At 40.6% G+C, this 24,172-nt stretch overlaps 1 protein-coding gene across 1 annotated transcript in view; it reads right to left on the bottom strand.

Annotated features, from left to right (window-relative positions):
• Nucleotides 1-15,456: 15,456 nt before the first annotated feature.
• TMEM200A (transmembrane protein 200A) overlaps nucleotides 15,457-24,172 on the bottom strand; it is a 79,854-nt gene continuing 71,138 nt past the window's right edge. Inside the window, exon 2 of the mRNA XM_059399154.1 lies at nucleotides 15,457-18,544. Within this exon, the coding sequence (XP_059255137.1) occupies nucleotides 17,050-18,528 (1,479 nt within the window). The 5' untranslated portion in view covers nucleotides 18,529-18,544 and the 3' untranslated portion in view covers nucleotides 15,457-17,049. The remainder of the gene's footprint in view (nucleotides 18,545-24,172) is intronic.

The raw sequence follows: 24,172 nt of genomic DNA, 5'->3' as shown, positions 1-24,172 counted from the left end.
TTCGGAGATTCCTGAGAATTCGACTTGGGAGACACCCTCTAGGGACAAATGTTCACTGGCTTCTGTGACCCAGCAGTTAACCTACTCTATGACATGGCTTTGGGGGCGCCTGGGTGGCTCCGCTGGTTAAGTGAGCAACTCTTGATTTCAGCTCAGGTCAGGATCTCAGGGTCCTGGGATCCAACTGAGCCCGTTGTACCCCACGCTCAGCAGGGAGTCTGCTCAAGGATTCTCCCTCTCCGTCTTCTCCTCTGCCCGCTCGAACTCTCTGTCTTGCTCTCTAAAATAAATCTTAAAAAAAAAAAAAAAAAAAAAGCTTTGAGTTGGTTCACAATGTGGGCTTCTGTTGTAGCAGCCTTGTATCTGCCTGCCCATGGGCTGTGGGGTAAAGGAACAGCGCTGTCCCAAGGGTGAAGGAGGGCCTGGGAGGAATACAGTGTAGTCAAGGGGCCACCCCCAGGGAAGGTCAGCAGGGCCTGGCACCCCAGGAACTGCAGGACAGGAGGTGGGTCTCCCAGTGGGGGCCAATGGAGACTGGGGTCCTTTAAGCATGCCAGAGTCCTTTTGATTTTTTTTCCTGTACTCTGCCCTTCTGCCCTGTACTCCCCTCTTTTCCTAAGACCTTCTCTTCCAACTGAATTCATTCACTTAAGATAAAAGGGAGGCTAGGAGGATGATTCCAAGAGATTTTTCCAGCTCTGCAGCCCCACAGGAAAGGCGAGGCTCTAGAGCTCTGTCCAGAGCCCCAGAGGAGGCTGCTGGAGGAGAGAGAAGGTCAGGGCCGGAAGGAAGGTGGCTGTCACAGCTGAGTGTCTTAAGAGAAGCTGCAAGCTTGCTTTATTCAAAGCAGGAAGCAGAAAGAAAACACATGGTATTCTGGCCAGCCCATGGAATTTTAATGTCCAATCAAGTGTATTTCACAGCATTTACTTGAACTGGTCCACTCCGAGCTTCCACGATTCTGCCATCTTTGACATCTTTTGCTCCCTTTGTTTTTTGCTATCCCTTCTCACCTGGTCTGAAAAACATGGTGCCTCTGGAGGCAGAAGCTCAGGCAACAACAATGTGACTTTTACAACTGCCAGCATGATGAATGACTTGGTATCCTTTGACGCTCCGCCCCCCAAAGTTCAAGTTCCCTATGTCACACAGAAAATGTCAATCAGAACGCAAAATTTGTCCTCAAAGCACACCATGCCCCTACAATAGGGCATCCCCCCAGAGAGCCAGCACAGAGCTGTGCAGAACAGAGCCCCCTCTTCTTTCTACTCAAGGTCATCTGCAAATCGAAGATGCTGTAATGGAGGGCTTTTACGGACTTACTTCAGCCTCTTGCTTCTTCAGCTTGGTTCACTTACAAGCATTCTGGGGGGAAACCTGGCTCTCACTGAGCCACCTACTCCTCCTTTTCCTGTGCATGGGGCAAGTCAGCGGAAAGGGTGAGGCTTTACTTCCAAGACTGCTGTGTCCAATACTTTGTAAGCACTCCACACCAACCAGCAAGATGCGTCTTCGTGGCTCTGTGTTTGAAACAGAGAACTAGATGCCTGTGACACAATGAGAAAGTCCTCAAAGTTGAAGACAAGTGAATCAGAACTTGGAAATAAAGAAAGCACAGGAAGTGACTCACTTCCCCGCAAGAAGACAGAGAGAGAGAGAGAAAGAGACAGACAGACAAAACCGACAGTGCTGTGGAGAAACCCAGATTTCCATACTTACCCAGTAGAGAGCAGCCACCACCAGGATCCCAGACTTTGGAGGTGGCTTATCTAATATAATTTGGTTTTATAGAATCCCATCAACTTCTTTATCTTCCAAGTCTTCACTTGGGGGAGTGTCCACTCTCAGAAGAGCCCCACCTCCAGAATTACAGGCCCTCTTTAAGAGAACCATGCCAATTGCCCGGATGTTTAATTCAAATGATTCCTTTTATCAAGAGGACAGTGGACTTTGAAATCAATGTGAGATTCTGTGGGGATTTTCCTCATTATAAGCATAAACACGTGACAGAGAAGCAGACCTAATTACTGCGTCCCAGCGTTGGCAGTGTTTTAATATCCTCCCCCATCCCCCTGCTTTATACTGGAAGCACTGAAAGAAATAAATAGAACCACTTAATTGCTGACTTCCAAATTTGTGCAGAAGTAGCAAAGACTCAGGATGGCATTCATTCTGGGTGGTCATATTGTCCTATCTGGACATCTCCACCATCTCCAAATTAAAGAATGCAGTAGAAAAAGTTCAAAAGTTTGGAAAGGTACATCCTGAGATTGTTCTTTTTTTTTTTTTTTTAAAGACTTTATTTATTTATTTGACAGAAACACAGCGAGAGAGGGAACACAAGCAGGGAAAGTGGGAGAGGGAGAAGCAAGCTTCCCGCTGAGCAGGGAGCCTGACTGAGGGTTCCATCCCAGGACTCTGGGATCATGACCTGAGCCAAAGGCAGACATTTAACGACTGAATTACCCCGGCACCCTGAGATTATTCTTTGTTCTTTGACGAGAAATGGGGTTTCTCCTTCCCTCTTCTTGCAGTGTGTCCTCTGAGCACAACGTGGGTGAAGTCCCCCTTCTGGGAGTTCGGCTTCTCTGACTTTGTGTCTGCAACCAGCAGGCACCAGATGTGAACACTTCTAAACTTCCCTGGGTAGCTCTCAGTGCCCACAGCTGTGTGGCCCTTCTTCATCTTCTCTACGGATTTGTTTATTTATTTGTGTGTGTGAGAGAGAGAGAGAAAGAGAGAGAAAACTCAGTGAGGGAGGAGGGAAAACAGAATCCTCAAGCAGACACCTGGCTGGGCGCGGAGCCCAAGTAGGGCTCTATCCCAGGACCCTGAGATCATGACCTGAGCTGAAATCCAGAGTCGGCTGATTAACCGCCTGAACTCCCTGGTGCCCCAGCTGTGGCCCTTCTAAGTCTGCAGTTGGTGACTTCATTCTCTGTCCCCACACTTCCCCCGCTCCACCCCAGCTCACAGCTCTCCCTGTTCTCGGCCCCAGAGATGTTAACAGCAGGTTTTTAAGGGGGCAATGTGCTATTCTGTGGTACCTTTCTAACCCTTGGTGATGGAAAAAGACAGAGTCAATTTTGCATACAGGCGGGAGGGAAGGTGCTTACATGGGATGGTTTTTTTTTTTTTTTAAAGTCTAGGAGAGCTAGCATTTTAAAATGTATTAATCTAATCGGTTAATTGGATGTTTTAAATGACAAGCAGGATGGAAAGAACTTGAAGAACCGTGTGACAGGGATACAAACACAATTAATTCAAAGGACTGAGAATCTGTCATTTTGCCTCAGGCCGTATTTCACAAAAGCCTTTCTTCCACATTTGACTCTACTAAAGTGTAAGCCTGCTCGCCTCCATTGTTCAGGAGACTTTCTAGGAAAATCTTATGTCTGATACAGTATTTATTACTTCTGATGAAGACAGGAAAGATCTGAGACTTCTCCTCATTTGCAATTCACCCTTGAATACAGGTAATTTTAATGAAATGCAGAAACTCTAATTTGTTGTCAGTTGGTCTTGATTGATATCTCTGTTTTGGAGAATACATAAAGTCATACTTAATATTTATTTTCTTTTTCCTTGAAGGAATTATAGCGAGAACTCCTCAGCCTATTTTCATATAAATATGGTAATAATACATTATGTATGTTTAAAATTATTATGAAAATATGGATGCAAATACCAGGAGCTTCTTTAGTCAGCAAAAACCCTTTGGACCTTAAAGCCTAGTAACCTGGAACCAAAGGACAGGATGGGCTCAGAACAGCCTTGTAATTCAATTGCCAGAATACAGATTAGTATTAATACCTGCAAGTGATAAACCGTTTTTTTAACATCAGCAATGAGAAATTTATGACTGAGACTTAACATTTCAGGATTACTCTGCCCTCCAACCATTAGAGACCAGCCAGTGCTGTAGTGCAAAAATAAATATTACAGTTGCCACGGAAACTGAATCACCTTGGAGATGATTAATACCAGGAGGGTTAATAGTAGAGGCTGCAATCTCATCATTTCTGGCCAAATTAATCATGATCAAACAAAGAGCAGCAAATACTTTATAAAGGCATATGAGCTCAACCCTTTTTTCCCCCTCGATCATTTAAGAATTATCAAGTTTTGGGGGCACCTGGGTGACTCCATTGGTTGAGTGTCCCACTCTTGGCTTCAGCTCAGATTGTGATCTCAAGGTTATAGATTGAGCCCTGTGTTGGGCTCCAAGCTGGGTGGGGAGTCTGCTTGAAGATTCTCTCCCTCCAGACCCCTCCCCCTACTCATACTCCCAATCTCTCTCCAACATAAATAAATCAATCTAAAAAAAAAAAAAGAATTAGTATCAAGTTTTGTTCTCTGTCAAGAAGTTTCCTGGTAAACAGTTACATTTTTTATTTACTGAGCAGTTTTTTACTAGCTCATCTATAGGGGGTATACAATTCCTCTGACCCTGTGGGGAGGAAAGTTTCATGATGAAAGTCCACCTTGTAATGGAAAGCCTTCCAGCTTGTTTTCTATTAATTTTCCCCCCTTTGCTGTGACCCTCATCTTTTGAGAGTCTGGTGACTCTAGATTATTATAATCATTGAGGTTTTGATTGTTTTTTTATTTTATAAAAATTGCTTTGCTTATGAGAGCTTTGCCAGACCTTCAATACATGATGATGTTATCAAGAAGTCTATTATTGAACAGGAAGAAATTGTTACTGTTCAAACAAAAGAGTTCGTAATGGAATGTAGAGACAATAAAAAAACTTTTGTTCCTTGGCATGGTTGGTTGGTGATTAGGCTGTTCTAGTTTCCGAAGACAATAAAATTGTTATCAACAAAGAGACTGTTTCAGTCACATATTGCTCTCAGAAATTATAGCATCAGAGAGATAAATAAGAGTAGAAATAGTTTTTTTTTTTTTTTTTTCAGATAAGGAGGACCTATAAAAATATTATTGAAAATTGATCTGGTCAAAATGATGGTCTTGATGCCTATAATTAGTTTATAATACTTCCTCCTGGACAAAATGATGTTGTTACTATGTATTAGTAAGGTTAAGCAACATGGCTTCTGTAGCAGAAAATCCCAGAAATCTCAGAGGTTTTATTCAATAAAGGTGATTTCTCAACCCCAACGCAAGGCAAATTTAACAGCCCACTTATCACAAAGAGGGATTACACATCTCATGTACCTCCTAAGAGGATCCAAAGAAAAGTACACACCACCATCTATAAAATGCTTTCGCCAAAAAATCCTCACTGATCAGACGATCCATACACAGGACTTATGGGAAAGAGAAACTCTCAAATAAACCAGAGACATGCGATCAGGCTAAATCTAGAATATGGTGAATGATAGATGACAAATGGTCTGGTTTCTTCAATAAAGAAATCATGAGGATCAGAGGTAGGAAGGGAGAGGAATCTAAAGATTAAAAGAGACTTAAGAGATTTTAAATTGTAATGTGTCGACCTTATTTGGATCCAAAGATGAAGAAACCAACAGAAGAAAAATATGGCATGATTAGGGAAGTTCTAATACCAAGTGAATATTTGATAATATTAAGAAATTAATATTATTTTTTTTTGCTGTGATAATGGTATTGTAATTAAATTAAGATGAAAGAAGACTCCTTTAGGGTTAAATGCTGAAACATTTACAGATGAAATGGTATGTCTGGGATCTACTCCAAAATAATTCAGTGGGAAATGGTGGAAGGTGAGAACTTTACCTTTTTGCTTTTTTAATCTCTTGGCAATAAGAAGAGATTTTGCTCATCAGCATAATGATATTTAAAAGGAGCTTCCATTGTTAAAATTAGTGCCTTTCTAAAAGGATGGTGCCTGAGGTTTGAGTTTGGAAACCCCTACTTTAGATTGTTACCATGTCTGTCTTGAGTAAAACTGTCATTCTAACCCTAACCCTAACCCTTTGCCATATTGAATATTTTAAGCTGACAGAGTCTGAGAAAACAGCAGAAGCAGGAAGGTCACCCTGATCTCCCCTCTGCACCTGCTTTCTTCCCTGAAAACGGGATAAATCTCCCTGTATCAAGAGGAAGATACTCATCACCAAAGAAGGGGCCTTAGGGGTAAGAAAGCTGTATAAACAAATCTTGTTACTTTCTCACCATTCACTACCCATACCCCAAGCCCCTTTGTCTTGTTAATTTTCACAAATTTATTGTTTCTTTGTCTAAAAGGCATAAAGTTTCTTCCTTTGGCCATTTCTTCAGGTCTTTATTCTCTTATGAAGGCTCCCATGTGCATGTAAAATTTTAATAAAATTTCCATTCTTTTCTCCTGTTAATCTTTGTCGGTTTCACTTTCAGACCCAACCAGGACTGTAAGAGGGTCAAGGTTAACTTTTTCTTCCTCTGCAATGTGGTAGAAGCACATACTTTTATTTTTTGGAAAATTAAGACTTTACCAAGCTTGTTGAACAAACTGTTCTACTCCTATTTGCTAATAAATGCCCATATTGTCACATAACGTGCTAAGAGACTTGTTTTCATTTTAACCCAATAGCAAGAGACCAGCTACATCTGTCTGTAACTATTGGCAAGAATTATAATCAACCAAAAAGAACTTAATGGTGATTTGTGCCCCCATAGGCTTAGATCCATTTGACCAGTCGTAAAAGTCATAGAGCATATACTCGGGAGACTTAGAGTAGATGTTTGGGAAGTTGGAGGAAGAATAAGGCTAAGGGATGAGCAGAGAGAATGGAAGCCAAATTGGGGTAGAGAGGAGAACAGAAGGAGTTGGGGGAGGAGCGTGTAGGGAGGGAATGAAGAGGTTCTGGATGGAGAGGTTCTAGATCCTAGAAAAAGCACGAGGAATGGGTCTTAGGCTCCTCCATTCCCATAGTTCTGTGATAGTTCCTTGACAGCTAAGCCAGCTCTGGTTTTCCTTTCTGGAGAAGGAAGTTTCCAAAAGCCTGCACAGGTAGAATTTCTCCCTGCCCTGCCTGCTTGCAAAGACTGGAATGATTTAAGGACAACAAAGATGTTTGCTCCCCAGTTAGAGGAGAAAAGGCTAAACATCAGAGTGTACTCAATTAATCAATGAATAAGCATGAATGATTATTTTAGATCTTTACCTCTTGGGAGCTCAAGGGATGGAGGAAGTTGCTCCCAAAGAGCCATGCACAGAGACAGGAATAGGCAGAGACAGTAGTGAAGGCTGAATTGCCAATAGACGGATATTGAAAATTTCCTAGGGTCTCCCCTGGCCTGCGACCAGTACACTTTTTGCCTGGATTCTTTTTCAAGTATAGCTAAGAATATAGGCCAATCTGTTTCTCAAGGTTTCAGAAGACTTTGTTTGAGCCTAGGGGAATATTTTTTTCTTCTTTTTTAAATAATAATTTTAGTTCTCAGAAGATCTGTCACTGAGAAAGCAAGAAGCTTAGAATATATGCAAATCCATTCAACGACAGGTAAAATGACTTAGTAATTTCTGAGTGTCTAGATCATCAGAGAAACAGTCTTTTCAAAAACCTCTGCCCTCCGTCTTCCTGATTCACCTCTTCATTCGCAGTCCATGGGCTCCATCTTCCCCCCCATCCTATGCTCAGCAGGGGATTCTGTGCTGGTTAGGGCAGGCCAGAGAGGCAGGAAGGTGACCCCAGCTAACAATGATAGCACAGTGGCTATGCCCGTGCTATGAAGGAGGTTTTAGCTGTTTGAACTTTGCAAGCTCCTTGAAGGACAATGTCTAATTTGGTTTTGTTTTCACTGCCCTTCACACAAGGGCTGGTACACAGTGGGCTTTCAAAAAGTGATTGTCACATCAACCATCAAAGGGTGGGATCTTGGGGGGACATTTCATTTTCTAAACGGTGCAATTCCATTTTGTAAGGATATGGATTGTTTTTAATAGTGACCCCACATTCTTTCCATAACCGGTGGTTATCAGGCAAATAATTCTAAACATATGAACAAGAGTTGATGAAAGTCCTGAAGGCCAAAGAGAAGTAAAAGCATGAGGTGTCAAAGCAAAAGGAAAAACCTAGACATGGTTGGGAGACTAAAGAAATTAGGGACAGCAAATGGCAGGAAGAGCCAGAGAGGAAGATATGAAAGACATAGTTTGGTAGAAGCCAGCATCCACTGTCCAAAAGATGCCAGATGCAGGTGTAGGTTCAAGCGATGCCTTGGGGAACTGGGGGAGGGAGAGAGTATGAGAAAAGAGTGAACCATCAGCCTCTCTCAGGGTATTACTCTTATGCTTAGGGAGTCTCTCCACTACCCTAGGACCTAGCTCCTTGGCCTGGCTTTTGAAGTTCTACTAATTTCCAATTTATCTTCTGTTCCTCTCTAGTTCAGACTCAATACTCTAGGCAGGCCAAGTGTCCTGCAGGCTTTACTTCTCCCTGATTCCAGTTCCTAACTTGAGCTGCAATTTCTCTCTAAAACACTGTCCTTGAAATATTTCCAGGATTCATATAAATCCTACAAAATCTAGTTCAAGGTGTTTCACTTCAGAGAGCGTTACTTTCTTCTTGATATTCTTCAGTGTGTCAAGGACGGTGCAGGTCTCCTTGAGGCTTCCCAATGCCACAAACAGAAGTCATGTAGGTGTGCGTGAGATACTTAAGAGTCTTTTAAAGAATCTAATACTTTACCTTAAACAATGGCAGGATTTTTTTTTCTTAATTAACTTGGAAGAGTGAATGTTTACATCTTAAATTTCTATTTTCCCACTCTCCTGGTATCTGCTCTTGGCACATAGGTATAAAATTTCATTAAGAGCAAGTTTCTATTTCAGGTTTATATCTAGGAAATGAATGTAATTTGCACACTCAGGTACTGTTGGGATTCCTGAGAGACGTGAGCATGGGAATGATGTGCTATACCCAATAATGAGACCTTGGTAATGAACCGTACCCTGCAACTCTAAACAAACTAATGATCATTTTGACTTACAAATTTATGCAATTGAAATATTATGTACACCTGGGTAGTTGTTTCATTGATGAAATGAACTTCAAATAGGGCTTAGGCCTTAAAGACTGAAAGCAAATATATGGGACAAAAAGATAGCACAGAGATCATGTTTCAAAAAGGCCACTGACCAACACTATAAGTATTGAATTCCTTTTGCATTTCAGAAATAGCTTTTCTGTTTCCTAAGCTTTTAAAAAGATACACAAGCTTTTGAAATTGCTTTCTTATTTTTTCTAGTCAGATGACCCAGAGTACCACTGGATTAATTCTTCCTTTACTTTCCTGAAGTTGGTTTATAGACTAGTCCATGCCTTCCAGTTTTAGAACCAGCCACATATGTTCTCCCTTTCTTATTGTAGAGACTTTTGAAAACTGACCCATAAATATAGGACAGTGAAATACTGTCTGTATTTTTCACCATGAACTGAAAAGTAAGTTCTCCCAATTCCATTAGGAGCCCAATATGTTCCAACATTGTGCAAAAGTCTGAGGAATCTGGATGAATGGAGTCTGAAGTCTAGAAGAACAGAAATAATGAGAAGAGAGTCTACGACGAACATATTAAAATCAATTTCTTGGGGCACCTGTGGGTTAAGCCTCTGCCTTCGGCTCAGGTCATGATCTCAGAGTCCTGGGATGGAGCCCTGCATCTGGTCTCTGCTCAGCAGGGAGCCTGCTTCCCGCGCCCATCTCTGCCTGCCTCTCTGCCTACTTGTGATCTCTCTCGCTCTGTCAAATAAATAAAATCTTAAAAAAAAAATCTTAAATTCCCTGGACTTTCCAGTATACAGTTTATTCAGTGACATACTCAAATTGACAATAATCTCCATTCTGACCAAAAGTCAACTCTTGGTTGACTATGGCAACAGGAGCCAGACATCAGTAATAACACACATAAAGTATACCTAGAAATACCCAATATCACACCTTTTCAGATATTCTCCCTTTCCTTCCATTGCAAGCCCGTGGCAGTGTTACCATTATGCTATAGATGGTCAATACTCAATTTTATCTCTCCTTTAGCCGGACAACAGAGCCATAAATTTGTGTCGACAAAGTAAATAATGAAATATATAAGCTTAAAAAAAAAAGAATTGAAAGAGAAGAGTTTGAAGGAGCCACAGATGAAATACTACACATTTAAATATCGGGTAGCGGTCTATACTTTTAGAATGAAACTTTTTTGGTGTAAGTTTATAAACATACAACAATTTTGCACCAGAATTTCTTAATGTATATCATTGCCAGAACTCTAGCATAGGAAAAGAATGGCTTCTATTAAATTTTCTCTGTAAGTTGCTAAATATCTTGCAAGTCAGTATAAAACACAATGCAGTGATCACACAACAGAGTGTATTTCCCTTAGATTACTTCCTAAGAGACTATTCCCCTCTGTGAATTGGTAATGAGCATACTGTACTGTAAAGGATAATTAATAATCTATATTGAACATGATTCTGACTCTACATCCCCTTCAAATTTTTGCTCATCTGTATTTCATTTGACCGTCTTAAGGTCTTGAAACAGTAACAGACTGTAATAACAAACATAAAATACAAGAGCCTTTGAAAGATACTTCCTTAACTCTTTAATTAACTGGCTGGAAAGATCATTTGACTTCTCAGGCTATTAGCATTGTAAATGGTAACACATTTGGAATTGGAAGTGCTTTAGAGAAAAAAAATATACCTAATGAACACAGAAAATATCTGAGTGTAGAAAAAAAGTGATTTAATTTTTTAAATTTATTTATTTATTTGACAGACCAAGATCACAAGTAGGCAGAGAAGCAGGCAGAGAGAGAGAGAGGAGGAAGCAGGCTCCCTGCTGAGCAGAGAGCCCGATTTGGGCTGGATCCCAGGACCCCGGGATCATGACCAGAGCCGAAGGCAGAGGCTTTAACACCCTGAGCCACCAAGGCACCCCGTGATTTCATTTTTTAAAAATAATAATCTCTGAACAGCTTTGAGCTATCGATGACTCATTAGTTGACAACCTCATTAGTTGTCAACTAATTAGTTGACAATAGTGATTACTTCGCTAACCCTTAGGGTGACTATTGGAAATAAGCTGGAAAATAAACACTGATAATATCTATTAAAATGTATTTTTAAATCAACTAAGAATGTTTTCTCACTGCTTCCATGATTAAAAATTATAGGCTTGGTTTTGTTCCAAAATAAATTGTAAATGGAATGCCATTTGCTATGCATGGGTTTTCAATAAGCCTTAAAAACATATGGTATTGTCTCCGCTCTATCCCTCAAACCCCACACTTCTTCCTTCCCTCCTTGTCTTCCTGCCTTCCTTCTTGTACATGTGGTTTATTGAATATGGATGCAAATGACTCATTTTAGTTCCATAAATCTTGTTCAAAGATAATATAATAGCTCAGGCAGGCATAATGGCATAATTTTCATGGCAGAGCTTCACAGTTAATATGTTAAAATGCAGGAAGTCAATGTGTAAGATAAATACTAAAAATTCCCATTTCTAACTGTGCCTTATCTAACACCTGTCCCAAGTATATCACACCCTGTGTACCCCACACATACTTCTAAGATATGATGAAAGTTTCAACACTCTATTTCCTACCTGAAATTTTAGATATTTTTCTCTGTGCTAGTCCTAATCAGCACAAAATCTATTCATCAGAGTTTGAACATAGGTGTTTTTAAAAATCTTAAAAAAAAAAACCGACTTGAGGGGCACCTGGGTGGCTCAGTGGGTTAAAGCCTCTGCCTTCGGCTCAGGTCATGATCCCAGGGTCCTGGGATGGAGCCCCACATTGGGCTCTCTCCTCAGCAGGGAGCCTGCTTCCTCCTCTCTCTCTCTCTCTCTCTCTCGAGCCTGCTTCCTCCTCTCTCTCTCTCTCTCTCTCTCTCTGCGCCTGCCTCTCTGCCTACTTGTGATCTGTATCTGTCAAATAAATAAATAATATCTTTAAAAAAAAAAACTGACTTGATTTTAATTGATGTAGATCATGGGAATCAACAGACTTGGATTCAAGTCCTGGTTTTGCTACTAACTTTTGTGTCCCACTGGGTATCAGCTCTAATGTCTTATAGCTTCTAAATTCTAGGCTTTCATGTTTCCATCAGTAAATATTCAATCTTGGTATCATAAGTATCATGGCATTATGATCTAGATTATAAATAATTGCACTGCAAACAAAATCTCTAAAGTTAATTGACAGAGTACACATGCTCCTGGAGACACAATCCACACCATTTCATGATGAGAAGGAACTAGAAAGTCACTAGAAATCTCCAAATATTAGATGGGGAATTAGTAGGGAGGAATGAAAATAAATTTCTCAGTAATTTCTGTATAACTACTGAACCAACCGGTAGTAAAGGGAAACAATAAGAGAATACTCAGAGTTTAAGATTAAAGTGAAGACCAACTTGATGCCTGAGAAAGACAAGATCCTATGTGCAGAAATTCCTGTATCTCTTTCTTACTTACTTTCTCTTCTCTTACAGTCAGCAAAAGAAGAAATACATATGTAAATCAGTTTACCAGGGATGTGTTTCCAGAATAGGAATTGACCTGCCGACATTTAAGGGTTGAAGGACCTAATTCTGTCACTTTAATGAACCCTGTTCTTGGGCAGGCCTGATTTTTAAATTTTATCTCAAGAAGGCATCAATGAGTCAACGGTACTTCAGTGAAGTTGGCCTTTTCCCCCCTTGTGCATTCAACCTGAGTGAAACAGTGTATAGAAAGAAACCAACTGGACTACTTCAGTTTGAATTCAGATCACAGAGGACTTAAATCATTAAATGGGGATCTGATCCGATATTATGGTCATTATCACTATTGATATAAGGCCTGAGATGGGATTATATATAGCAAGGGGGAAAGTGTAATTCTTTGGAATTAAGTGTAAGGATAATCTATGTATGGCGGCTGCTACTTGGAGAAGAGTGCTTAAGATCTTTGAACAATCTGAAGACCACAGAGGTTGGATGTGTATCATGGGGCAAGCCAAGACTTTCATATTTAAAACACTGTAGGTAAAGTTTTGGTAAATTGATGGATTTTTTTAAAAAAACTTATTTTACTTCTTTTAGTCATTCATGGTATGTTTCCATAAAATAAAGAGGGTTAAATTTGAACTTGCTAAAGCAATGAACTAAAAATTTATCTTTAGTACACTGTTCTTTGCTAGTACAATATCCATTTTGCTTCAAAGCTGGGCTAAAAAAGTTTCCTTTTTACTGATATTACCACTGCTTCTTCTAAAATTACATGAACAGAAACACTAATTTGACGATGAAAACTTTTACAATTGGTAGCTGCTTTGAAGCCAAGAGTTTAGGATATTCTCTTACCCAAATATGGGAATATATATATATAGAGAGAGAGAGAGAGAAAGAGAGAGAGACAGAGTGTGTGTTTGTACCTCTTAATACTCTCCCCCTATTTTCCCCATCTCTTCATCCCTCCCTTCTGGCAACCACTAGTCTGTTCTCTTTATTTATGAGTCTGTTTCTGGGGTTTTTTTGTTTTTTGTTTTTTGTTTTTGCTTTCTTGCTTATTTCTTCATTGGTTTTGTTTTTTAGATGCTACATATAAATGAAATCATGTATTATTTGCCTTTTTCTGTCCAATTTACTCATATAGAATAATACCTTCTAGGTCCATCCATGTTGTCACAAATGACAGACTCCTTTCTCTTTTATAGCCAAGTCATAATCCATTGTGTATACATACCACATCATCTTTATTCATTTATCTATCAATGGACATCTCAGTTGCTTCCATATCTTGGCTCTTGTGAATATGCTGCAATAAACACAGGGGTGCATACATCTTTTTGAATTAGTGTTTTCATATTCCTCAAATTAAAAACCCAGACGTGGAATTACTAGATTTTATGGAACTTCCATTATTACCCTTTTGAGGAACTTCCATACTGTTTTCCACAGTGTGTGTACCAATTTACATTCCTACCAACAGTGTATAGTCTCCACATCCTTGCCAACATCTGTTTTTGTTTTGTTTTGGTTTTTGTCTTTTTGATATTAGTCAATTTGACAGGTGGAAGGTGTTATTTCATTGTGGTTTTGATTTGCAATTCTGTAATTAGTTATGTTGAGCATTTTTTCATGTGTCTATTGGCCATTTATTTTTTATTATCTCCCAAAGTCAATATTTCCTGCTTCAAAGCAGCTCTACTTCTTTTGTCTAAATTATTATACTTACATTATCAATGTCAAAATAAATTTTATGTTGATCATACATTAACTTTGGGCCACCTGCCATCACCTGGGATGGGTGCCTTTCACCCTGCTTAGTAGTCTGCTGACAACTGGCTCACTTCTCTGAAAAAACTCCTTTTGTTTGGGGGAATATATTAGTTCCCTGTGGCTGCTGTAACAAAATACATGGAGTTAGTGGATTAACATAGCATATACTTACTCATTTACAGTTGTGGAGGCCAGAAATCCAATCAGTCTCACTGTGCTTGAGTCAAGGTGTCAGCAGGACTGCTTCCTGCAGAGGCTCTAAAGGGAGAATCCATTTCCCTGCTTTTTCCAGTGTGTAGAGCTTTGTTCCTCCATTTGTTGGCTTGTGACTCCTCCCTCCATCTTCAAAGCAAGGATCTTGGCATCTTCAGTTTTCTCTCTGGTGTGATCACATCATTTCCTCTGTAGCCAACTCTTTCTTAGTCTCCTTCTCATGAGGACACTTGTAATCACATGGGACCCACCTGAATAACACAGGATAATCTCCCCCATCTCAACATCCTTCATTTAGTTAGGGTTACAAGTGTTTGTTTTATTATTGTTGTTTTTGTTTTTTGGGTTTTTTTGTGGTTTTTGTTTGTTTGTTTGTTTGTTTGTTTTGCCACATAAGATAACATTCACAGTTATGCAGGGGTGTTTAGAGTAACTGTTTTCAAACTTGGGAGCATCTGACATTCGCTAGGTGCTATATACCTAGTTATTTTCCTGAAAGCCAATGAAATTTTAAGTGAGTGATCCCAAGTTTACTAGTCAGGGTTCTCCAGAAAAAGTGAACCAATAGGATAGATAGAGAGAGAGAGATGGATAGATAAATATAGAGACATTTATTATGAAACATTAGCTCACATAATTGTGGAGGCCAAGAAATCCCATGATCTGCCAACTGCAAACTAGAGAGGCCCAGGAGAGGTAGTGGTGTAGTTTCACCCCCAACCTGAAGGCCTAAGAACCAGGGAAGTCAGTGGAATAAACCTCAGTCCAATTCCAAAGGCCCAAGAAACAGGAGTACCAATGTCTGAGGGCAGGAAGACAGATGTCTCAGCTCAAACACAAAGAACAGACTTGCCCTTCTTTTTGTTCTATTCAATCCCTCGACAGATTAGATGATGTCCGTCTGCACTGGTGACCAGCTGACGGATTCAGATGTGACTCTCTTCTGTAAATACCCTTATAAACACACCTAGAAATCTGGGCATGCCTTAGTGTAGTCGACATGTAAAATTAATAATCACACAAGAACAAATATGGAAATGGTCTAATTCAATAGGTGGGTAGACCTAGCTCTTTAATAGGAGCAAAATAAGAAAGCCACAGAACCCAATACATATACTGGAGTATCAGGAGTCTTCAGCAGAATATATTTCAAAAGTTTGAAAAACAATACTTTAAACAGAATTGCATATTTAAAAAATGATAGCAAATTTAGGCAGAGCACAAATTTCTAATAAGAACAGAAGTTTATTAAATGCTTTATAGTAAAATATTGAGTCTACTCTATTACAGTATACAAGCTTGGTGTTCTAACAAGTAACATTGACTCAATGTCATGATGCCATCACAAGATGGAATTGTGGGGAGCTACGCACAGAAATTTATCTTCCTTCTCCTTTTCCACAATAGCTGCAATAATACTGATGCTCAGTAACATTTAGGCATTAGCAAGAACCTGTAAAATTTCCTGAGTATTCCATTAAACAGTTCTTACAATTAAATGTTACCTTAATGGGAAACATGAACATTTTCTAATGGAAACATTCATTTTCGTATTTGTTATCTTCAATAATTGAGAGTTACAATCCCCAAAATGTATTACACCATAAGAAAGTCTTTGGGGTCTTCATAAGGCTTTCCAGCTCAAGACAAATTTCAAGGCAATTTGTCAAGGACTAAATTTCCTTGAATCACCAAGCTAGTGATACACAAAGATAAAAAGAAAAGTCAAGGTTAGCTGTTGTTTTCCAAAGAACAGGATCTGAAAAATCTCGAGGGAAAAGAAGGATGTGGGAATGAATGGATGCTGGATGATAAAAAAGATAGCTAGGAAAGATATGGAGACTAGTTAGCGTTAACTAACCCATAGTGTATTTTTGTGACTAATCAACATCTTCTTCATGTATATAATTATTTCAAGATAGCACTCCTACAAACTAAATTGGTTCATTCCTTTTTCAAGTTAGATGCAGATAAATTTTGATTCTGAATATCTAAAGTTATAGCTAATAGCATTTTGATATTTACTCCTAAGAATACCTGGCACTCTCAGCCATGGTTCTTAAATACATGGTTTCTTGATAAAATAACACTAAAATAGAACAAATAATGAAAAAAGAGTCCCAGAGCTCAGGGTACTAACCACAACGAAATTAAATAATTCCTATCAATTAGCTCACATGGAACTAGACCAATTTCACCAGTCCAAATTATTTAGCTCACCCAGGAACTAGATCTTTCTCCTTTTAAATAATTTAATTGATTTTTTATTTTTTTAAAAAAAGCAGTTGTTTAGAAAATTTGTACTCTGGACAATTCATCCTATACAGATGACCATCAATGAGAGAATTTAAAAGTAAAGAAAGGGAGCTTTAGTACAGATGGAAGTGTTCTGTGTGCATATTGATAGAAGAGATACATTTTCAAAAGAAGGGAGAATATAAAATCACGGGTGATCAGAGAAAGTCCTATGATCATAAGTAACCTGAACATACAGCCATCGCCGCCACAGAATTAAGCAACCAGGTCTAACCCACTACAAACCGTTTGATAAAAAATGCGTATGATCCATACTTTAACAGGGAAACACCAGTGAAAATAGTTTTAAAATATATAGCCTTGTAAAATGATATATTTTTGAACATTAAAACCTCGTTTCAGAAGTTCCCCGCTTTAGGTTGTTACTCAAGAATTCATCATGTTCAAAACTCAAATTGTTATGGGATCTTGAAATCATGAGAAGCTTCTCCTTATTGGTAAAGTCTTTTTTGATCGCAGCTTGGGGTACAAGCAGTCTCTCCATGGGGTCCTCTTTATTCTCTAGTTTCATGTATCCTTTGCTGTTGCTTCGATCCAACCGAGGCCAACTGGGGTGTTTCCGTTGTTCTGCCTGAACAGTTAGGGTGGAGGGACCCCTGTCTAAGTCTAAGGATTTTGAATGTGACGAGAGCAAATGTAAAGAAGTGTTGGACCCAAACTGTCTTCTAGCAGCCCCAGGAGACAAGAGCTGTCCAGCCCCGGGTCCAAGGGCCACAGAAGACTTGTATTGGCTCGACAACGACTCCCCAATGGAATTATTCCTTGGGAACACGGTGCTGACTGGCTGGAAGGACTCATTGGCATTGGGCACAGGGACCACGAGTGAATCCATCGACAAATTCCTTGACCTACTTTTGAGGTTCTCAGCATCTTCAGTGATGTTATCTATACTGGGCTCATCAATAACACAGTTATTAAGTTTGATCACAGGCAATGTAAAAGCACTGATGGACGATGACACAATTGATTTGGTTTCACATTTCTTAGGGCCGCTGGTCTTATCATCAGTCGTCTTGGAGGGAGGTGGATAGAGGCCAAAGACGGAGACGGAGCTGTCTGAAAGCAAAGGGGGCATGAGATGCCCCAAACTCTTATTTTCGTTTAGTGCAAACTCATCCTCCTCGACAGAGCTGTCCATCCGAAAACTGCTCCTAAAACCCGAAAAAGAGGCAATGGTATTTGCGGCCAGTCTCGAGGCACAGGAGCTCCCATTCTGTTTTACTTCTGTGTCTCCCATCAATGGGAGATTGTAGATGCCATTCATATGCTTTTGCTCCTTGATTCTCAGTGTGTGGATGTCGATAACTGTGGAATAGATATCCCTCATGTGTATGATTTTGGTTTCTTTGTCCCGGTTCTCATGGAGAATGGCGTTGGCACAAATGAATATGAAAATACCAATCCCCATGGTGAAAGGGCCAAGCATTTTCATTTTATCAGAATGCAAATGTTGCTCAAAGAAGCGGACCACCACGCCACCTTGGTTCCGAATGACCTGAGTCTCGTTGGTTGACAGTGTCGTCTCAGCATCAATAAAATGTTCTTTTTGGGGCCAATATCCAAGGACTGCCATTGCAATTCCTACAATGGAGATAAGCACTCCCAAAATGAGGAAGAAACCGGATGGGGAATAAAGCCGGATTTTGCCTCGAACGACTACGACATCGGCCTGAGGCCGCCGCCTGACCGGTTTCTTCTCGTGGGCAGTAGGCGAGGGGCTGAGGCTGACATGATGCTGTGACCTGGCAGAGTCTTGCCTTTTCAAGGCAGCCAGGCCGGTTATCACACCACCGGTTGCTATCATAGCTCAGTCTTTTGCTCTGAAAAGAAGGAAACAAGATGATAATCTAACACATCCTGGGACATGCTCATCTCTTCAACAATTGTTTCTATGTTCTTGCTGTTGCTGTTTCATATAATGAAAAAGGGCAGAACAGTATATTTTTAATTGACATAGTTTGAGTAGAAGTTTTGCTTATTGAGTAATGTAAAATCCTGGGGATTTCCTTCATCAGCTAAATTGGTATCTCCAATCAGATAAATTGGTATCTCTATTATTAAGGAAACGTGAGTTCAAGGTTTATTTTACTTAAACAATCTTTCACTTATGTAAAACAGTCCCAGGTCACAAGGTGCCCGCTCACTCTCTCGCTCTCTCTCTCTCTGTCACACAAACACACACATGCTATCTTTTGTTATTTCTGTTATTTTAAAGAAATGGGACAATAGGCCCCAAACCATCAAAACCTAGACTTACAAAGAGAATAGATTCTAGCAACGTACACTATAAAATCCACTCTTGTGACAGTTACCAGTAAACTCTTAACTCCCATATTTCATTTCTCCTGTTCCATTCTCAACCTCCTTAGTTCTTTGTGTCCATGAACATTCCGGGCCCCTCCTTGCTTGAAACTCTCTTCTCCAGTCTTTCATGATTCTAAGTCTGGCTCTTCTCTGACCTCACTGACCACTTCAATCTTGACTCATCTTCCCTCCCCTACACGTAGACCACCTTCTCCTGAGAGGCCTATCATTGGCCATCTTCTCTTTAGACCCTCCCTTGGCGTTCATATCCACTCCTACACTTGCCACCATTACGTCTGTGCTAGTGAATCGCAAGCCAGTCTTTCAGACTCTCGCTGAGTTCCCAATGGTGAACCATTGGGGAGCACATGTACATTCATGCACCACTAGCAAAGCTGAACCCACCTTCCCCCAGGACTGTCTGACTTGTTTGCCTTCCTTAAGGGTGTCACTTCTTAGGTTTGGATCTTCATAATTATCTTTGGCTCCTCCCTTTTTTCCTCCTCGTCTTCTCATCAGGTTCTAAATCCTAGGAATGTTCACTGCCTGGTGTCTCTCAGTTCTATCCTCCATCCCAATCCCACCCCTCCTAGCCCAGGGCAGCTCGCAGTACCTCTTACTAGACTATTATAATAACCTCCCAGCTAGCCTTCCAAACTCCAATTTCTCTTCCTCCAGTCAAGCTTTTATACTGAGGACAGATTAATTATCTGATTAATTATCCTCAAACACAGCTCTGAAATGGTTTAAAGAGTGGAATAATGGATAAAACATTCCCCATTACCTAGCAGAGTTAAATGGGGGATTTCAGACCCAGGGGATTTAGTTTTATCTCTAACTGCTCCCTTTCATTTACATAAAACAAAAACCTTACGATGTTCCCTGTACTTCATACTGTACTATTTCTGAGACTTTGTTAATAACGTCTCACTATCTAGATTGCCCCTTACCCTCCGTACCACATTGCACACATTAACATCTGGCTAGTCATCAAAACTCATATCCCACTTCCTTTAGAAAGCCTTCCTTGACTCACTCAGCAAATCCCACCCGAGCCCTCATTTCTCAGTGCATTTTAGCAAGTATTACATGGCACTTGCTGCATTATAATGTCTCTGTTCTTTGAATTCTTGTGGTCAAACATCAAGTTCAAGTCATATTTTCATTACCAAAAACATTCAATGTAATAACTTGTACATAGCCAGTGTTCAAGAAACATATGATAAAACATTCAATAGGAGAGTAATCCTTTCCCTGAGATTTGTTGGATGACCATCGCGTTATTATACTAACTTTCCTAGTTAAAAATATGAACAAACAAAATTAATACCAAAACAAAAAGCAACATGTTGTGAGTTGGTAAAATATTTGTCATTATTTGCAAGAATAGTTCTCAAGCTGCCAGAACTGGCTGGTAGGAAACAGAGGATATTTTAAGACTCACAAGGTCTCTGGCAAATTTTGGAGAGGGTTGCTTCACGGCATCAAATCTCATCTTGTGAAACTGAGCTCTCTTTTGAGTTGCTAGTTATGATTTCTGAATAGTGTTTCAGTAACCAGGGTTGTGGATGGTATCTACCCTTTAAGCTAGCTGAACAAGCTGGAGAGGAAACCCAGCATTCATTGGAATTATAAGTAGGATTAAAATAGTTTGATGCTGAAAGAAGAAGCTAGACTGTAACCCACAGCATAAGTGTATGAAATGTATCAACGCATACATACTACAGTACAGAATGTCTTCCCAACCTTAGCTACCACAGGGTTTCATGTCAACCTATGTTTTCTTGATCCTAAAACAGTTTCAAATGTTTGAATACAGTAATTTGATTAGATAGAAGCCGTCTCACTCAGTTATTTCCATGTGGCGGACTGAGGATTTAGTCCGAGATCCTTCTGAACAGAAACAAAACAAGGCAAAAGCTTTCATCTGCTTTGAAAGGCCCCACTATGGTTGACCCTTCCATTCAGAGTCCACGTTCACCTCCATTTGTCAAAACCTTTCTGCTAGCATTGCCACTCTCCATTCCTGAGGCTGACAGAGGAAAGGGGGCTAGAAGAGAAAATCGTATTCGAGAAAGATGGGTGAGGAGAGGAAGGCAGAAAAGAGCGACAGTGAGTGGGCTTCGTATGCGAGCAGGTGGGTTAGACTAGACAGGAAGGAAAAGCAAGCACAGTCTAAGTGGGAAAACTTACAGCAAATGGAAGGAGAAAAGAGTCAGGGCAGAGTTTGGAAAAATCAAGAACAGAGTAGGGGAAAAATGAAAGGATCCCATGGCTTCTTCAACGGGGCTGCCCTGGCCAGGCCCAGACGGGGGCACCACGAGTCTCAAGGAACAGGAAGCTCAGGGTATGTGCCAACATCCTTCTTTAGTGAGCTGTTGTTATGATTAGGTCCAAAGTGACCCAGAGCGGAAAGCAAAGATGCTTAACACAGTCATTGCTTCAAAGAACTTGAACCCCAGTGTAGGAGCTAGTCCATCCCCATAAAACAGAATTAATACCCCTAGAATGAAAGTTTCTATAATGGAGGAGCTAAACCAGCTTCCAGCAGGTGAAAGCTTTCTAACTTCCATCACAGTGAAAAGTCGAATGAATTGCATTTCAGGCAGGGTCAAAGGAAAGCAAGGCTGGCACACAGAGGCCCTGGTCTGCCTCTAGCTAGCACCCAGCTCAGCACTGGAGGAGGAAACCAGGTAAGGCTCAAGAGGAAAGGGAAGGGCAGGTCTTGGAAGATAGCAAGTGTCACTCCCAAGCACCTGAATATTCCATTCACATGTGATGGGGCTGGAGTAAGACACACATACTATTGTTATAATCTTAGGAAAATTAATCTCAACTTGTAGACCAAAGCAGCAATGAGGGACTGACCCTGGGAACAATATAAAGATGCTAATGGCAGTTCTGCAGTAAGAAGTCCATGGAACTGTAAATATGGAGAGAGTACATGCACAGGCCTTTGCACCCCCAAAGCGTAAGGTTAGCTTGGTCTATGGGGTACAGTCTATGCGAAAGCAGCCTCAATCTATTTTTTTTTTTTTAAACTTATGCTGCAAAGTCATATCCCCTCCACTCTACACTTTCATGATTGTGAGTGTGCTCTCTGACATCCCAGGGCAGGGCTGGGACTTATCTCCTTAAAGATCCAAGTGGAGAATTTTACTAACTGAATTTCATTCTGTTGCCTTGGGCACAGAATTTATGCTTCCCAATCTATCTGGAAGCAAAGCTTTACCTAACCTTCTGGAACCTGAAGGAAGCCATGTGGTGTTCCAATAGGGCCCTCCTCCTAAGTGGGTGCTGTTACTTTGGGTAGCTGTTCTCTCATGTAATTAGTCAACACTGACATCTTGTATGGCAGTTATAGCAGTAGACTCAAAATCAGTTTTCTGGCCTCAAGAATGTAATGATCAGCAACCACCTTCTTTTTTTTTTTTTTTTTTAAAGATTTATTTGACAGAGAGCGATCACAGGTAGGCAGAGAGGCAGGCACAGAGAGAGGGGGAAGCAGGCTCCCTGCTGAGCAGAGAGCCCGATGCAGGGCTCAATTCCAGGACCCTGAGATCATGACCTGAGCCGAAGGCAGAGGCTTAACCCACTGAGCCACCCAGGTGCCCCCAGTAACTACCTTCTTGAAGAAGCCATTAGACTAATTATAAATAAACCTAACTAGAGGGTCAGCACACTCACTTTCCATATTCTTCAAAAAAATACCATGATTTTGTCAGAAGTCAAACTAGAAGACCGGTAAGACAGGTATCATCATCTGTTGACAACCAAAAATAAAAAAGAAATTTAGATAGGGTTAACTTTCAGCTACATATTCATCAGCCTCTTTTCCATTCCTGGGGCTTATATATCAGCCATAGTGTTGCTAGCCACAGCTATCAAGATGGCCAGCTTACAAATGACACGTGCATCTTCTTCCTCACTGCGCAAACCGGCTTCCTGCTTGGCTATCTCTGGGCCTTCACAATCTTACCCATTCACTGTAGATCTCCAGAAACCATCAGGATGGATTCAGTCGCAGTGGCCACCTTTCTCCCTACAGATGTAGACCCTTGGACTTACTCGTGCGCCCCATTCTAATCTACTCGTCTACCTGAGACTCATCTTCCCCCGGGACCATGCTTATTCTACACCCTCAGCCAAAACCTCTTTCTCTTTGACTGAGCAGATCTCAGCTTTGCATATCATATGTTAACCCCACACCATCCTGTCTCACCGTCAGGCTTCACCTCTCCTCCTCTTGCTCTGCTAATCATTTTTAAAGCCTTGTAGTTGTCTTTCACCCCTGTCACAAGCTTAAAAGCGCATTGTGGAATTGGCTCTTCAGAGCATTCATCCACACTTAGGACTCACATCCTCACAGAAGCTTATTGCCTGTACTCTTATGTCCTCATCTGACCACACTGACCTACTGTTCTGACCACAGTATGAGCCTCCCACACATCAGATGTGGCTCCAGAGGCATGCGCACACTTCCATCTGAGATAATAAGTAAGTATACTTGCAAAGTTGAGAGACGTTAGAAGTCTTTGAATCAGACATTCCTTTTAACCAACTAAGTACCAGGAATGCTGTCTCAGATCCAACAATGAAGTTGCAGAAAGAATAGGATTGGAATACAAGTTTTCAGATTCCCGGCCCAGTGTTCACTCTTGGTTAAATATTCCTCTTCTTATTGTTTTTCATGCTATCTCAATGCCTTACAGAATTCAATGCCAAAAATGTGATATATGCTCAGAAAGTTTCTCTGTTGACTATAAATTGACTTGAGGAAAGCCAACCCATGACTGAAATGTGCTGCAGATCAGGGACACCAAGTTAATAACACCTGGTCCTTGATTTCAAGGAGTATGGAGTCCAGTTGGAGAACAATAAAGTATATATTTAAAATAAAATGAGGCTATGATGATGGACTTATCCTGGAGAATGCTCTTCCACACTATCTGGAGGAATCAGGGGGAGGTTTCCAAGAAGCGGCAAGAGTGGAGACTCACTGTATCAGTAGGAGTTTGCCATGCAAACAGATTTGAATTCATTTGTGTTCCTCACTGTTTCATGACGGTCCTCGCACTAGGGCTTTTCTTCATCTTCTCAGCTGAAGGATGCTTATTGTCCTAAATATATTTGATATTGTCTTA

Source organism: Mustela nigripes, chromosome 5 (genome assembly GCF_022355385.1).
Source record: "Mustela nigripes isolate SB6536 chromosome 5, MUSNIG.SB6536, whole genome shotgun sequence".
NCBI classification, from domain to species: Eukaryota; Metazoa; Chordata; class Mammalia; order Carnivora; family Mustelidae; genus Mustela; species Mustela nigripes.
The sequence above is the reverse complement of the archived record's forward strand: the minus strand, read 5'-3'. Positions and strand labels throughout refer to the sequence as shown.